Consider the following 17,410-nt stretch of genomic DNA (forward strand, 5'->3'; position numbering starts at 1 on the left):
ATTTAGGTTATTTCCAATTGCTCACTCTTTTAAATCCTTGAAGAACATCTTTTTGCCCATAACACTTTCCATATGTTGAATTATTCCCTAAGACAAGATTCTGTCAAAGTGGAATGACTGGGTCAATGGAAATCAAATTCTTATGGCTCTTAATAGGTACTGACAGATTTCAGAGGATTTTTTAATTTACTCACCCACCCACAGTCCCTCATGAGAAGGACCTTTCCACCATGTTCTCATTAGCATTAGGTTTTGTTAATTTCAGAGGTGAAAAGAGTTTGATTTGAATCATACCAATCACTAGAGACATAGTTTGGTGAATGAAAGGACTCTGGTCTTTCAGTTCCAGCTTGCCAAGTGATATTGGTCATCCTTGAGCAGGGGCCATGCTAATCTTCCCCGTATCATTCCAATTTGAGTATATCTGCTCCTGAAGCGAGCACACCAAGTGATATTGGTCAACAAGTGACACAACCCTTCCAAACGTCAAGTTTCCTTACTTAAACATGGCAATTATGATAATCTAATATGCTTATGGGCGTGAGGATGAAATAAGAACACATACAAGATGCTCGATCCCCAGACAGAGGTAGTCTCCCTTCGTCTTCAGCAGTGTGAGAATTAATATTTTCTATATCATGGGTCTTCTTGCACTTTCTCCTCTGTCAGTCATCTGTGCATGTCCTTAGCCCATATATCTATTGGGTTTTTAGTGAGATTTTTTTGTTTGTTTGTTTTTTGTGTTCTAAGTAAGCTCTACACATAATATGGGGCTTGAACTCATGACTCTGAGATCAAGAGTCACATGCTCTACTGACTACACTAGCCAGGCACCCCAGTTTGTTTGTTTTTTTAAGTAATTTGTATGAGGTTTGGAGCATCAACATATATTAACCTCCTTCCATCATATCTGCTGTAAATCTGTAGTTCTTATTTGCTTTTTAAATATTTTTCTTTATAGGCAGTTTATAGTTTTTATAACAACTCTGTCCCTCTTTTAGCTAAGAATTGAGAGATCTCTGATAACACTGTTTACATCAAATAAGGGGTCCCTTCTCTGAGATCTTAGAATTTTATGTAAATATATTTCAGTGAATTAGCAGGAACCTGTGGATAAATAAGGAAACAGTTTACCAAAATATTCAAGTGTTCTTGGGATCCTTTTGGTCTTTGGATGGTCAAGCTTTGTAAGGGATACTTAGGAAATGTTGCTGATAGTGATTGCCGTGTTTGAGGCTGTCCAGCATCTTTGACCACCTTTCCGTATGTGGGGGATCTCCTCCATCATGAGTCCTGTGTCTCCAAGGTAGAAGTGAAGACCTTGCTTTTGCAGCCTCTCTTGTCTCTGGGATGCAGGCCTGTGACTTGGTGCCATAAATTGGAGGCATGTGCACAGGACTTGTATTTAGAAGACAGAAGTGAAAGGAAGCAGCACCAGATGGAGTCCACTCTCTGGCTTTGAGGGGCAGCAGAAGCTGAGGTGTCAGCATCCTGCCTGGGGTCCATGTTGGGAGCTGTAGGGTCTGTGCAGAGCAGTGGTGGCAGAAGAGTTGTCTCTGTTGGGGTGCTCCTGCAGGGTGATGTGGCCATTGTTCCTGTCTGGGGGTCTTCTGAGTCCCTGCTGGAGTTCTGTGAGCCACCCGATAGCCTTCAAAAAGCCAAACGGAGTGGATGCAAAGCTCTGCAACTAAGAACCCCAACTAATACAGGAGATTGTTACAGTCAGGATTTAAGGCTCTTCTTCTCTCTAGGAAAATAATAATAATAATAATAATAATAATGATAATAATAGCACCTACCATCCACTGAGTACCTACAGTATGCCAGGAAGTGTGCTAGGCCATATGTGCACACGCGTGTGTGTTTGTGTGTTGTGTGTGTACATATACACCCACACATCACTATATATGGTATACACACATATATTCTTTCAACAGTTCTGAAAATTATATATTATTGTCCTCATCTTATTTTTCATTTTTAATTTATTTTTTAAAAGATTTTATTTATTTTATTTATTTGAGAGAGAGTGAGTGCGTGAGCAGGGGGAGGGGCAGAGGGAGAGGCAGAGAATCTCAAGCAGCCTCCACAACCCAGCACGGAGCGCGATGAGGGGCCCAATCCCATGATCCTGAGATCATGACCTGAGCCGAAGCCAAGAGTTGGGACGCTTAACTGAACCACCCAGGCGCCCCATCATCTTATTTTTTTAATTATTAATTTTATTGTTTTTATTAAAAGGACTCATCCTTGTTAAAATAAATTCAAGCAACATGGAAAAGCATGAAGAAGGGAAAAGCCACCCACAATCCAGTGACCAGTGTCAACATGTGGAGGATGCCATGGGAGACATCTCTGTCCACACAGGTAGACTGATAGAGGGAGAGAGAGTGGGTGGAGGTAGATAGGTGGATAGGTATAATTGTATAAGCATGAGATAATATAGATTCCTTTTTTTCAAATGGAACAAGACATTTAGTTTTTAATTTGAATTAACAGAAGAAAAGTCAACTGAGGTAAAAAATGAAATGATTTCTAAACTTAAAAAAATAGTTTCTTTACTACAAGAGATATTATTTCCCAAAACACTCCTTCAAGAGAAAGGAAGAAAGTACAGGCATACCTTGAAGGTATTGCAGGTTCAGTTCCAGACCACTGTAATAAAGTGAATATCACAATAAAGTGATTCAAATAGGGGTGCTTGGGTGGCTTAGTTGGTTGGGCAACTGCCTTCGGCTCAGGTCATGATCCTGGAGTCCTGGGATCAAGCCCTGCGTTGGGCTCCCTGCTCAGTGGGGAGTCTGCTTCTCCCTCTCACCCTCTCCCCTCTCATGCTCTCTCTCTCTTTCTCTCTCCCAAATAAATAAAATCTTAAAAAATAAATAAAGTGATTCAAATGGATGTTTTGGTATCCCAGTGCATACAAAAGTTATGTTTACACTATAATCTGTAAAGTGTGCAATAACATTATACCTAAACAATGTACATACCTTAATTTAAAAATATGGCATGGCTAACAAATGCTAACCATCATCTGAGCTTTCGGGGAGACATATTTCTGCTAGCAGAGGGTCTTGCCTTGATGTTGATGGTTGCTGACTGATCAGGGTGGTGGCTGATATATCTCTGGCAGCTGTGGCCTTACAAAATGTACTTCTTTTTCTTTTTTTAAAAGATTTTATTTATTGATTTGAGAGAGAAGGGGGAGAGCACAAAGGGAGCGGGAGAGGGAGAGGGAGAGGGAGAAACAGACTCCCTGTTGAGCAAGAGCCCAATGCGGGGCTCGATCCCAGGACCCTGAGATCATGACCTGAGCTGAAGGCAGATGCTTAATCAACTGAGCCACCCATGTGCCCACAAAATGTATTTTTTAAATAATAAGACTTGAAAATTGAAATTACTCCTTGATCTTTGCGCTCAGAATGGATATTGTGTGAGCAGACAAGAAAATGACATGAATCTCCTTGGAGACCTCTATCAGAGCTCTTGGGTAGCCACGTGCATTGACAATGGCAGTCATATTTTGAAAGGAATCTTTTTTTCTGAGCAGCAGGTCTCAATGGTAGGCTTAAAATATGCACTAAACCACATTGTAAACAGATGTGTTGTCAGCCAGGCTTTGTTGTTCCATTTATAGAGCACAGGGAGAGTAGATTTAGCACAACTCCTAAGGGCCCTGGGATTTTCAGAATGGTAAATGAGCGCTGGCTTCAACTTCAAGTCATCAGCCTCATTAGCCCCTAACAAGAGACTCAGTCTGTCCCTTGAAGCTTTGAAGCCAGGCATTGACTTCTCTTCCCTAGCTATGAAGGTCCTCGATGGCATCTTCTTTGAATAGAAGGCTGTGTAGTGTAGCCACCGTCATGGATTATGTGGGCTGGGTCTTCTGGAGAACTTGCTGCAGCTTCTCCATCAGCACCCGCTGCTTCCCCTTACACTTTCATGTTACGGAGATGGCTTCTTTCCTTAAACCTCATAAACCAACCTCTGCTAGCTTCCAACTCTTCTTCTGCAGCTTCCTCACCTCTCTCAGCCTTCATAAAATTAAAGAGAGTTAGGGCCTTGCTGTGGATTAGGCTTTGGTTTGAGGGAGTGTTGTGTCTGGTTTGACCTTCTATCCTGAGCACTAACACTTACTCGGTATCAGTGGTAAGGCTGCTTCACTGTCTTATTCATGTGTTCACTGGAGTAGCGCTTTTTATTTCCTTCAAGAACTCTTCCTTTGCATTCACAACTTGGCTAACTTTGGTTACAAAGTACCAACGTTTGGTACAAGAGGCCTAGCTTTTGGCTTGTCTTAGCTTTTGACATGCCTTCCTCATGAGGCTTAATCATTTCTAGCTTTTGATTTAAAGAGAGACATGTAACTCTTCTTCTCACTTGAAAACTTAGAGGCCATTGTAGGGTTATTAGTTGGCCTAATTTCAATACCGTTGTGTCTCAGGGATTAGGGAGGCCCAAGGAGAGGGAGACAGATGGGGGGATGGTTGGTCAGCAGAGCATTCAGAACACGCACATTTATCAATCAAGTTGGCTGTCACATGGGCCCAGTTCACCGTGCCCCAAAACAATTACAATAGTAACATCAAAGATCACTGATCACAGATCACCATAACTAATATAATAATGAAAAAGTTTAAAATATTGTGAAAATTGGGGCACCTGGGTGGCTCAGTCTGTTAAGTATCTGTCTTTGGTTTGGGTTGTGGTCCCAGAGGTTTTTTTTTTTTTTTTAAGATTTTATTTATTTTTTTGAGAGAGAAAGAGAGCAAACACACAGAGGGAGAGCAAGATGGAGAGGGAGAAGCAGACTCCCTGCCAAGCAGGGAGCCTGACACGGGACTCGATCCTAGGACCCTGAGATCATGACCTGAGCTGAAGGCAGACGCGGAACTGACTGAGCCACCCAGGTGCCCCCCTGGTCCCAGAGTTCTGGGATCGAGCCCCACATGGGGCTCCCTGCTTGGTGGAGAGTCTGCTTCTCCCTCTCCCTCTGTCCCTCCCCAACTCGCCCCCACTTGTTCTCTCTCTCATTCAAATAAGTAAAAATAATATCTTTAAAATATTGCGAAAATTACCAAAATGTGACAGAGATACGAAGTGAGCAAATGCTGTTGGGAAAATGTTGCCTATAGACCTGCTCGATGCAGGACTGTCACAAACCTTCAGTTTGTAAAAAAACACAGTATCTGTGGGGCACCTGGGTGGCTTAGTCAGTTGAGCTTCCAACTCAGGAAGGTTTTCAGCTCAGGTCATGATCTGGGGTGGGGCAGGGGTGGGTGGTGGTGGTGAGATCAAGCCCCATGTCAGGCTTGGCACAGGGGCGAGGAGCCTGCTAAAGATTCTCTTTCTCCCTCTGCCCCTCTCTTTCTTTCTTTCTCCTTTTTTTTTTTTTAAATTTTATTTATTTATTTGACAGAGAGATAGCAAGAGCAGGAACACAAGCAGAGGGAGTGGAAGAGGGAGAGGGAGAAGCAGGCCTCCCGCTGAGCAGGGAGCCCAATGTGGGGCTTGAATCCAGGACCCCAGGATCATGACCTGAGCTGAAGGCAGACACTGAAGGACTGAGCCACCCAGGCGCCCCTGCACCCTCCCTTTCTCCCCTGCTCCCCACTTGTGCTCTCTCTCTCTCAACAAAAATGCAGTATCTGAAATGTACAATAAAGCAAAGTGCAATAAAATGAGGTATGCCTGTATTGTGAAAACCCATAAAATATAGTATTTTTAAAAACTTATTATTTAACTTCAAACAGTATGGATTAATCTACCTGCTACGAAAACTAAGGGAGAGAGCATCCCATTCTCCCACACTTCCTGTTTTGGTTACTTACATTATTTTTACTTTGTTAGGGTTTTGTAACATTTCTATTCTATTCCTAAATTTTAATTCTTTTTCTTCAGTCTTAGTTTTAAGCTAAACAGTTTCAATACTTAACCTCGTGGCTTCTCCACTCCTGTATTCAATATTTTGATTTTTCTCTTGGCTGGCAGGACTTCACTATGGAGTAATTTTTCTTGGGTGCTGGGTTCCCTAAAATCTTTTCTTTTCTTTCTTTCTTTATTTTTTAAAGATTTTATTTATTTATTTGAGAGAGAGAATGAGATAGAGAGAGCATGAGAGGGGGGAGGGTCAGAGGGAGAAGCAGACTCCCTGCTGAGCAGGGAGCCTGATACGGGACTCGATCCCGGGACTCCAGGATCATGACCTGAGTTGAAGGCAGTCGCTTAACCAACTGAGCCACCCAGGCGCCCCTAAAATCTTTTCTTTTAGACAATCTCTGCCTATTGCTTTCATGATGAAATGAATAACTCCTAGATATTGCTTCATTGCCCTCAAGCTTTACATGTTGCTGTAAAGTCTGAGACCACCTTGACTCTGTCCTTTTGAAGGGGACTTCCTTTTCATACTTGACACTAACTTAGTTTTTTTTGTTTTTTTTTTAAATATTTTATTTATTTATTTGAGAGAGACAGAGATAGTGAGAGAGAGCTCGAGCAGGAAGGAGGGGGAGAAGCAGGCTTCCCGCGGAGCAGGGAGCCTGATGCGGGGCTCGATCCCAGGACCCCGGGATCATGACCTGAGCCGAAGGCAGAGGCTTAACAACTGAGCCACCCAGGCGCCCCGACACTAACTTAGTTTTAAAAAAGGGAAAAAACCAATGACAACTACTATGTGAGGGATGCGATGCTTTGTCAAGGGCCTATCCTATTGAGTAGCTCATCTGAGCCCAGGAGTTGTATCCACATCTGTCTCCGAGGCCTGTGCTCTTCTAAGCACTGCATGACTTTGCCTCTGTCTTGCACAACTACCAGGGGCAACAGGAAACTTTGGGAAGAGTAACTTGGCCTCATAGGGCCTCAATGTCCTCTTTCATAAAATGGCCTAGATGGACCATGTCAGTGGTTCTCAGCTTCAAAGGTGTTAAACAACAACAACAACAACAACAACTAGTGATATGTCCCAAACTAGTGATGTGGGCGCGCACACACACACACACACACACACAAAGGAAGGAAGGAAGGAAGGAAAGAAGGAAGGAAGGGAGGGAGGAGAGGAAGAAGGAAGAAAGAACTACCATCTGCTATTACCATCGTTTCATAAAATAAAGGACATTTTTATAACTAAAAAAAAGTAGAAAAGACAGTATCTCTTAAAGATATTGCATTTAAATTGAATAAATTTAACTTTTTGAGAAACTGACCACTTATTTCATGCATTTGGCCTCAGCCCAGCCATGACTTCTCCCTGGCCCAGCCCCTCTCCAAGGGAAGGTTTTGTAAACCACGGGCCAGGATGACCTCACTGCCTTGCTCTCCAGGTCGCATATTCTAGGATTCTGTGAGCAAAGGTGCACCTGTTCTTGCTTTCCCAGGTTATGATCCCAGTCCCTTGGTCCCTTGGTCTTTACAAAGGAATCAGTCTCAATGTGAAATGTGAACCAACCAATAACAAAGTAAGGAAGAAGATATTCTATGGTTGGGGTGATGGTGTGGAGAGACAAGAAAGACAGATCTTGTTCCTCAATTTCCCTAGTCATCACTGGGCTAAATATAGATCAAGTTCCCCATGGAGTATAACATTATAGCATACTGCTCAAAATAACTTTTGTCTTCTTGATTTCATAGTGATAATGCCTTACAATGGGACTTGGCAACCGTGAAGTAAGCAGGAGGGAAAGACAGAGGAACTAATATTCTAGTTTTATACAAACAAGCATGCCTACCAGGGAGCCTGGAACACACATCTGTTCAATGTTAGCTTCATCCCAGGCTAGAGCTAAATGATGCATCCTATTGTTTAGATACAGTTAGAGACATCCTATCATTTAATCTCTCCACATACCTCTGAATTAGGATCTCATTATTTCTATTTTATAGGGGAGGAAATTAATGATCAGAATAGTAAAGAAATTCATCAGGATCACACAGCTAGGGATGCCTGGGTGGCTCAGTCGTTAAGCGTCTGCCTTCAGCTCAGGTCATGATCCCGGGGTCCTGGGATGGAGTCCTGGGCTGGGCTCCCTGCTCAGCTGGCAGGGGGTGGGGAGCGGGGGGAGGCGGTGGGATCTGCTTCTCCCTCTGTCCTTCCCCCCATTTGTGCTCCCTCTCTCTCTCAAATACATAAATAAAATCTAAAAAAAAAAAAAGATCTCATAGGTAATAAGCTCTTTCAAACCTAGGTCATTCTGGCTCAAAACTCACTCATATCACAAAGCCTCAAGCAGCAGGCTCAGAAAACATTAGCCACTATTGAGTGTTCCCAATGTGACTTCTTGTTAAAAACAACAACAACAAAAAACCCAACCAAACAAATTGAAAGAATTTCAATGATAATCGTAAATGTTCCATGGCATTGAACTAGGAAGCAAGCAATTCATACAAGCTACAGTTAAACTAGTGTTAATTAAAGAGTGCTGCACTAGTCAGGATGGACCAAGTAATGCCGCAGCAGGTGACTCCTGAATCTCAGTGCCTTCACAAAACAACAGGACATTTCCAAGCCCAGAGAGCCAGGGTCCCAGGCCAACAGTGGCGGCTCAGTCTCAACATGTATGTCCATGGTTGCAGAGGCAAGAGAAGTGAACCTCACACACTGGCTCTTAAAGTGTCATCCGGAAGGGACACATTTCACTTTCATTCACATTTCTTTGGCCAAAGCAAGTCCCGTGGCCATATTTCACAAGAGGTGGGGAAGTGCATCCTACCTTGTGCCTGGAAGGAGGAAAGCTGGAAATTTTTTTAGTGAACCACAGAAATCCTCCTCCCCACCTCTAGGTAACCACTCCTCTGGTTACCTACAGTTTTGTCTCTTCCAGAATGTAATATAGATGGAATTACACGGTGTGAGGCTTTTCTCTCTGGCTCTTTTCACTTTGCACATGGTTCTGAGACTCCAGCATGGGGCTACCCTACTGCGGTGGTTTGTTCCTTTTCTTTGCTGAGTACTAGTCCATTGTACCGTTGTTCCCCAGCTCATCAGGTGAAGGGCTTCCTAGCGCATCTTTAAAGTGTTTCCTCTACACATGCCTGCTTGGGCTTTGCTACAAGAGATCTTTGCTAAGGGTTCCTGTTCAGTTCCGCGTCACAGCCGTGCACATGCTTGCTCTCAGGGAGTCACCAGCCTGCAGCTCCTAGAGCGACAAAGTCCCTAGGACCTTCAACTTCAGTGTATTTCTTCTGTTGCAAGGTTCGTCTTCTCACTTACTCACTCATTCTATTTTGTTCAACAGGACAGTCTTAATTCCCACCCTTACAGATTTACAGTTTTGTGCTCATTAAATCCTTTGCAATATGGGGAGCAAGAAGAGGGGAGGGGAGGGGAAATGATAGGAACACTTTGACGGCAAGTCCAAGGTCTTTGGGACCAGTTACTAGTGAATCAGCATTGAGATAACATATTAATTCTGCAATTGTCTTTCTTTTGGTGACCAGAGTACCCTCCTGAAGAGAACCGGTATGTTCTCTTTGGGTTGCGTTTCTTTGTAGTTCACAGAGTGTTCTCACGTGATTCTCCCTTTGAATCCTCACAGCAACTCTGCAAGGCAATAATTATTATCCCTGCCTCAGGGATCAGGACTCCGAGGCTCAGAGAGCTGAGCAGCCACTTTGGCCTGACATCATGATCTGGGAAGAACAGCCATGAAATTTACAGAATGTGTTGTACCAGCGGTCAGAGCCCAGGGCTTCCAGTGGTGCTGTAAGTTTTTATGAGGTCAGTAAAAATCAATAAATATCTTTATTCTTGGCATCTCTCTCTCTTTTCCAAGATTTTATTTATTTATTTATGAGAGAGAGCTCGCACGTGTGAGTGGGAGGAGGGGCAGAGGGGAAAGGAGAGAGAATCTTAAGCTGACTCCATGCTGAGTGGGAGCCCAACACAGAACTCGATGTTGCAACCCTGAGATCACGACCTGAGTCAAAATCAAGAGTTGGGACGCTTAACTGACTGAGTCACCCAGGCGCCCCTGGCATCTGTCTTCTCTCTTTCTGAAGTTCATGCTCGCTGTGTCAGATGGTTGCATGATTCCACAACCCAGGTATGGGGATTCAGAGCTGTCTTGGCCATCCAGTATCCAATACAGAAGGACTCTGGTCTATGCCCCTTATCTTTTGTCACTTCCCAAGCAACTGGAACAACTCAGTGTGCATCGATGATGTCCTTTAAGACCAAGGGTCTAAAAATGTTTTTTAGATCTTTACTTACTGGCGAATCAAATCCGGTCAGATGCACAAGTAGGACAAGCACTCTGGCCAGCTTGTCAGTGGATGGCAATAGACCCGCTTTTAGGCCCTAAACGGATCCCCCGGGTGAGTGGGTCTGGAAACGCTGTGATGGCTAGCTGAGGTGGGTAGGAAAAAGAGAGGGCTCAGTCCTGGGGTCCTGCTGAGATTTCCGCTGGGGAGCCGGGTCAGGAGAGGAGAGTGTTGCTGGTCATCTCCATTCCAAGCTGTCTGATGGGCTGCAACCCTGATCTCATGTGCCTAAAGTTCACCTTCAGGCGCCAAGTTGACATGATTAGCCTCTCCAAGTGACCAAGGTTTCTGTCATAAAGCGTCTGAGAGGCTTACCCATCCCTGCCATGAAAGGCACTGAAGGAAGCAAATAATTAATGAACATCCATCTAGCCAGACAGCCACATTCACTGGCCAGCGCAAGTGTAAGGCTCATGGCCCACTGTCTTAAAGTTCCACGGATTCTCCCTGCCATGGAGCACAGACATGCTTCCCGCCCCTCCCTTCCAAGGTGGTTGGGGGCGGCATTCAGGAGGAAATGCTGAACATCTGAACTGGTTATCTATACTCTCTAATCCATAGAAAGGAAAGTAAACAAAAGCAGTTGTTAGACCTGAATTAGGCTTTTTATCATTTAGGTCAGTTTGTCTGTCCATCCATCCATCATCAAAAGTGTATTTCTTCACTGTGCTGGGCGCTGAGGATCCAGAAATGACTCAATCCCTACATTTGCCACACAAGAGTTCCCTGTACAGTTCCATTGTTAACTCATGAAAGGTAACTTGCTGCACTCTGTTTGCTTGTTATTATGAGAAAAACACACAATGAAAATATTCATTTTATTGCATCATTTACTGACTAGAACGCCAGACTTAAAGTAGATATAAGTATAAAAATAACCAAATTCTTACAAATAATACTTTGCTGCTACAGTACTGAATAATTAGTGGAGGTGGCAATTATAATACAACTTTAAATAACATTCTCATAATGGTTTTAACACAATCAACCAGGGGCTAAGGTTTAAAGGTTTGCAAAAAGAAATTCGGGACAATGTGAAAACTCAAGAAGCTCATATTCCAGCTACATGCTTCACTTAACCATAAGTCCAGCAACACAAACATTAACAAAACTCACAGCAACCCATAATGAAAGACCTTCTTTTTTTGAAGAAACAGGCCAAGGTAATACAGAAATCTGGGTTAGTTTCGCATAGACTGGTTCCATCCCATCCCTGTCCAGTCCCATCCTTCCCACAAAAAAAAAAAAAAAAGATAAAACCAGAATCTATTAGGCAAATCCTTTGAAATGTCCTCTTAAAAAATGCGGAGGGGACAAAGCTGGTTAAGATCTCTCTTTATAGACCTAAATTGTCCCCTTGGGTTTCACAGGCTTTTTTGTGAGCAGTTGATACCAAACAGGATGGATTATAACACTACTGAAAAGATACTTTAGCACAACAAATTAACTGGCATTTAATACTTTAATATTTCTAGTCTTTTAACCAGTCTCCTTCTCTGGGGATTTCAGAAAAGAAAAAAAGAACACATACTCAAAAGACAACTCTACAAAACCCTATCTGTTTCCAAAAATGCACACAAGAACCTCAGAATGATGTTTTGTCAAGAAGGAGGAAATGACATGTCCCTCCTAATCCCGAAAAAGTCTTCACATAAAAAAAATATCTCTGACATTAAGGGCAGTTTTAAAGAAGACAGAAAATACTGAAATACTGAACCTTGCATTCTTCCTGCCTCCAAAGAAGTGCCTAGTTTTGAAATCAGGGTAAGTATCTTAGAACGATGGGTCAGAACCCGACTTTGGGGCGTGCTAGGCTAAACTAAGTCAGGAGCAACTAGAACGCTCGGCTTTAGCTTCTTCAGGCAAAGTTCCCCAGCCTACCAGGCACCTGGGCACTTGGCCAGTGGGCAAGATGGCTTCATGGAGACCCCACAAAGCCACAGGTGAGGAATGACCCTAATGTGCCTGCTCTGGGAGCTTCCACATCTGAATAAATATCATCCCTCAAAAACATTTTCTTGGGCAGCCATCCAGCCTTGTACTGCAAATATGCTGCCCTTCTGTTGGGACCAACTTTAAGAATTACCTCTTCGAGAACTTAATAGTCACATCTTTGTTTATAATTCCAAATGCTAGCAGCCAGCTTGATTACACTATCCATTCAACAAATTTGGCTCTAAATGACTTAGCTGCTTCTGAAAATAAATTTTCATCAAAGGAGGAAGATTTGTCAGTATTTAAAACATTCAACTGAATATGTTCACGACTCTGATCACATTCACAAAAATATGCTTCTAATACAAAGCGAAGCAGCCCTCAGATGGGCATCTAAGTCTGGCTGCGTTTGTCAAAAAGCCGGGTCATCACCTCCCCCTTCCTACACCCAAAGCCACGTACCAGTACACTTCTCGCTAAACACAAGCCACTCTTCTCTTAATGATGACCTCACGTGTCCAAAAAATAGATGCAATTATATGCAACGAACCCAAAAGGACCTTTTCAAAAAGGATGCATTTTTTTTTGCATTTCAGTTGATGCTTAATAATGTTAAGGTTCTTAAAAAAAAAAAAAGTATTTTGTAAGCCCACTCTCTCCTGCCGTCTTTGATATGTCAGGTCCATTTGGATGGTGAAGCATTCACCAGGAAGGCAAGAAAGGGAGAAGGATTTGAATCCTGGCTCTCTAAGGCAAGATATTCATCCTCTCTGAAAGTTCACATGTGCAAGAAACGGACACTCTCATGCACACTTCACCAGGGTGTGGTGAGGCCAAGGACCCTGCACAGAGCCTGGTCATGGGGGGGAACACCAGAGATTCTGGTCGCGACAGGTAGACTTCATAATGGTCTTTAGGGCCCTGGGCTGGCTCATGGGGCCGAGAGGAAAAGACAGGAGAAAGAAGACTCCCTGGAGCTTAAACAAAACCCACAGTGGCTGGGAAGCTGGCAGGGAACCCCATTCTGCTCTGAGTCACGGTGTGGTGCCGCCGCATGCTACAGGACACATGGCTTCTGTTCGGCCCCGCCAGGCCCTCCAGAAGTTGAAGCCTCTCATGAGCAGTTAAGTGTCCCTTTTCCCTTCCACCTTCCCCTAGCTGTGGGGCCCCAATGAGGCAGGACTGCGGTATTCCTGTGGCCACGAGTCACACATTCCAGGTGCAGGGGCTGACACGGAGCACCTGTGCCGGAAGTGAGAGCTTCTGCTTCCCAGGGGTGCACCCAGCCCTGTCCCTCCAGTCCAGAGGCTGCTGCTGTCCTCCTGGATGTTTGCCCTCGGCCCAGACAGGGCCCTTTGGGAGGTATTAACCCCGGACAGGGGTGCAGCCAGCCTCCCCTATCCTCACTCAGGGTGGGCAGCTAACGTGTAATTGGGTAACGGTCACGCTGTTTTCATGCCTTCTTAGACCCTCCTGCTCTTGAGATATCTGTTTCCCAACCCCACAGCCTCCTAGAAGTGAGATACATTTGAACCTAACATTGTCGGGGGCCTCCTTTTTTCACAGTAAAAGAAAAACAACATTCTTAATCCACTTCACATGCATAAAACCTACTCAAAGCAAAGCATTCTCGGAACTCACAAGACACTCTTTTCTGGACTTTGGGATTCTTCTCAAGAATGCTTTTGAGACAGCACACTTCATTTTGTGTAGCTTATAGCTTCTGGTCCTGACACAGGAGATGATCTGTCAGCTGAGATAGCATCTGACACCTTTAGCTGAGTATGCTTGGGAATAGCCCCCCCCCACCGTGGCTCTGGGTTCTGGGGATGAGCAAGGATCTGCATCAAGAGCCAGGAAGCGAGGCCACCTCATGAGGGAGCCAAGTCTGTTGGCTAGGGTGAGCGGAGGGCAGGAGCTCGGAGCTCTCCAGGTAGATGTGAGACCAGAGGCCGTTTGCTTCCCCAGAGAGCTGCAAGACCCAAAGATTTCAGAAAGGTGATGCTCTGAAATTTGAAGTTGGCATCCGCTGACAAAAACAGAATTTGTATCTCAGGAGATGAGTCCAATGTAATGACTAAAAAGCATCACACCCGACTTGTGTTCCTGCAGCAGCAGGGTGATGGTGGCTCGTGGAGACCATGGGACACAGGAGTTGACACTTAAAACTCTAAGGACAAGGATTACAGAACAGTAGGGGTGAGATACACTCTGAAGAGATAAAAAGAGAACTCTGAAGAAACAACCATGCCCAGGACAGAACTGTCCCCAAAGGCTAGACCGCTTCCAGAAATGTGGGTGCCCCTGAGCTCCAAGCTTCAGGGTGGGAACGATTCTTTACCACTGTGTTCTACTTCATCCCAAACCAGGATGTGTCAAAAGCACATGGCGGGAATAATCGCAGCCACAAATAGCAGGTAAAGACACCGTGCCCTGGGGATGCCCCCCCTACCCCACAGGACCCATGTCACAGGCATAATAAATAAGACATGTGGCATTTCCTTCCCAAAGGCAAACTCTCAACTCCTTAACTGGCCGGAAGTCTTTCGTTCTCCAATGCGGACTTAAATTATGTTTCTGGAGGGAACTTGGCAGTAGTATAAAGGGGGACAAATTACTGCATGAGAGAAAATAAGTTATCTCTTCAGTGAATAAACAGCTCTGGGCCGTTGGTTGAAAGTGGACACTGAGTTTGTGGACAAGATGCGGGATAGGATCACAGAAGCGGCCCCAGGAGGGAAGCAGACTCACGGACGTGTGGCTCTGTCCCAGCTCTCGGGTCTTCCTCAGGAACCCGCACGGCTTCCCAAAGCGCGGGGGTTTCAGGAAGCGGAACGTGCCCAGTCAGCCCAGTCCTCTAGCCACATCCCACTGCTTCTTCAGCGGTGGAATACCCACTCGGGCCCAGGCTGCATTCAGCTTCCCATTTCTACTGCACAGACACGGCAGCTTCGGCCTCGGGGGGGGGGGGGTCACACTCCCCGGGACGGCACTGGGCGATGCCCTCCGGGATGAGAAGCGCCCCACGGCCTGCGGCTCTGTGACCCTCCGGGCCTCCTCCCCCCAGGGCCCCGAGCCCGGCGCTGCCTGCCCGGCGGCGGCGGGAGGCCTCTAATTAAAAGCAAATGCAACTTGTTTTGCCCGGATGCGGACTTACTTGAAAAAGTGAGAATTAACTGCAGAGGGAAAAAAAAATCTTAAATAAATGTCACCTTGACTAAAAAATGGAGTGTGTGCTATGCCTCCCACATTTCAGTTCCTCATTTTGAGGGTTGGCTTGGAAACTGCAGAAGACCTAGAACCTGCTAAAATGCTGTATGCTCACCTGCAGCATCTCCAAACCTTAGTGGTATGTTCATCATCATCATCTGTTGTTTAGCACGGAGATACCGGGCAGGAAAACAACGAAAGAGCCTGTATTTTACGGTAAATCAATCACCAGATCGAGGCCTATGGGAGTGAGGAAAAGAGGCCTTCTTTTTGGAACAGTCTTGGAAAAAATCCGAAAGGAGACCTCCCTATCCAATTTACTAAAGTGCAAACTAAGGAAAGACTGGGTCCTGGCGAAGGCGCCTGACGACGTGCCCTGGCTACGAGTCAGCCCGGGGGCGGCTGCGGCACTCAGAGACTCGCGGCACTCAGAGACTCCCGGTACTGGCCCACGTTCACGTTCACAGTAAGGGCGAAGGTGCCCAAGGAGCGGCCCTCAGTTCCACGTCCCGGATCCATCTGTGCCCTTCCCCTGCGGTCACACCCTCACGCCTGTCCCGCTTCCCGCTTGCCACTGGAGCGTGGCTCCAAGAGTCCTGGGGGCAGCCGGTGAGCACGCTCCCCACTGCTGCAGTCCTCTGAGCAGCTGAGGGCCCAAAACTTGCTCAGAGTGCTGGGCCCTCCCTCTGTCTTCCACACTTAGAAGTAGTCTCTTCTCCTGCTCTCATCACTGATGAAAGATGGGTTATACTGTCCAGGGAAAATGCACGAGTGCCGTGACCCCGGCAGTCCAGTGTAGGCCGGGTAGAGTCCATTGCGTTCAAGTTCAGGATTCCTTACACTTGTGGGCTGGCGGCCAGAGAGAAAAGAAGAAAAGTCCATTTATTATTTGTGGATTTAAATTTAATGGTTTTTTCTTTGAAAAAAAAAAAAAAGAAAAAAGAATGCTATGTTTTAATAAACCTAAGACAGAGACACCTAACCAGAGCGGAGCAGGGTCTAACCTAGAAGTCGGGATCTCCCAGGCCCTCTCTCCGTGGAACCTGGGATACCTTTGCTCATATTTTCAAAGGAGATCTAAAAAAAAAAAAACGATCAAGGGCAGCCCACCAACATAGGAACAGACCTGGGCTAATTATCCTAATTATCATCAAGATTAATTGTTACCTGATTATCTTGACTGTAAAAAAAAAAAGTGTCTTTCCCTGTGGAGCACTATGGCTTTAAATCCTCTCTGGCATTTAGCAGAACACCAATGTCCCCGCCACGAACGGGGAACTGACTTTTACAAGGACATAGGACCACGTGTCAAAGGTGGAGTTAGGACCCCAGAGCGAGGGGCCACCAGCGATTGGCAGCCGTCTCTGACCAGATCCCGGCCTAGCCCATCATGACTACCTAGCTGATGCGCAAAAGCAGCTCGCAGGGAATGACACGGCTACCTTGGGGAGGCCCTCAATGAGGCCCACCAGGAGAAAATGCTTGCCTGGCAGAAATAAAACACTGGAGACAGCATATAATGAACGTGGATCCTAGGAGTGCCCAAGGTACACCTGAGGCCACTGTGAGGGACAGCCTTCTCACAGGGAGGCAGCTTCATATCCTAAGCATAGGCTCTGCTTCTATGGACTGCTCAGCCCATTTCTGAAAGGAAGATGGGGCTGGTTTAAGTTCTTGATTATTTCTACTTAAGGCAACTCTTGGGCTAATTCCATAGAAACACGGTGCGGTTGGTCCTCCGACGCCACGGGTCTGTCTATCCCTATGTGACCCCGCCAGTGCGGGGGAGGGGTCCCTAGCGAACGGTGTGGGGGTGCGAGCACACCTGCTCACGCAGCAGGCCCTGCAGATACCGGGCGGCCGTGTGAGTAACAGGGCTTCCCGGACGGAGAATACAGCGAAGCACTTGGGTGGAAACATCAACACTTAAGCCCAGCGCTAGGTTTGTGTCTACGTTTATCTTTCCCCTTATTTCTTCTTGCTCTTCCTCCAGTTTCAAGTTTTCCAAAGG

The 17,410-nt window shown here is 45.6% G+C and overlaps 2 protein-coding genes and 1 non-coding gene across 3 annotated transcripts in view; all 3 read right to left on the minus strand.

Moving 5' to 3' along the window:
* The window catches only part of MUC13 (mucin 13, cell surface associated), a 55,737-nt gene extending 39,819 nt beyond the window's left edge, over positions 1-15,918 (minus strand). Inside the window, exon 1 of the mRNA XM_021692658.2 lies at positions 15,828-15,918. Within this exon, the coding sequence (XP_021548333.2) occupies positions 15,828-15,918 (91 nt within the window). The remainder of the gene's footprint in view (positions 1-15,827) is intronic.
* On the minus strand, positions 338-439 carry LOC123326978. The gene has a single exon (XR_006541451.1). It is a non-coding gene; the product is annotated as a U6 spliceosomal RNA (small nuclear RNA).
* Positions 15,919-16,097: 179 nt separating the features above from the next.
* Positions 16,098-17,410, minus strand: part of HEG1 (heart development protein with EGF like domains 1) — a 101,164-nt gene continuing 99,851 nt past the window's right edge. Inside the window, exon 19 of the mRNA XM_044920464.1 lies at positions 16,098-16,248. Within this exon, the coding sequence (XP_044776399.1) occupies positions 16,099-16,248 (150 nt within the window). The 3' untranslated portion in view covers position 16,098. The remainder of the gene's footprint in view (positions 16,249-17,410) is intronic.

This window comes from Neomonachus schauinslandi, chromosome 1 (genome assembly GCF_002201575.2).
Source record: "Neomonachus schauinslandi chromosome 1, ASM220157v2, whole genome shotgun sequence".
NCBI lineage: Eukaryota > Metazoa > Chordata > Mammalia > Carnivora > Phocidae > Neomonachus > Neomonachus schauinslandi.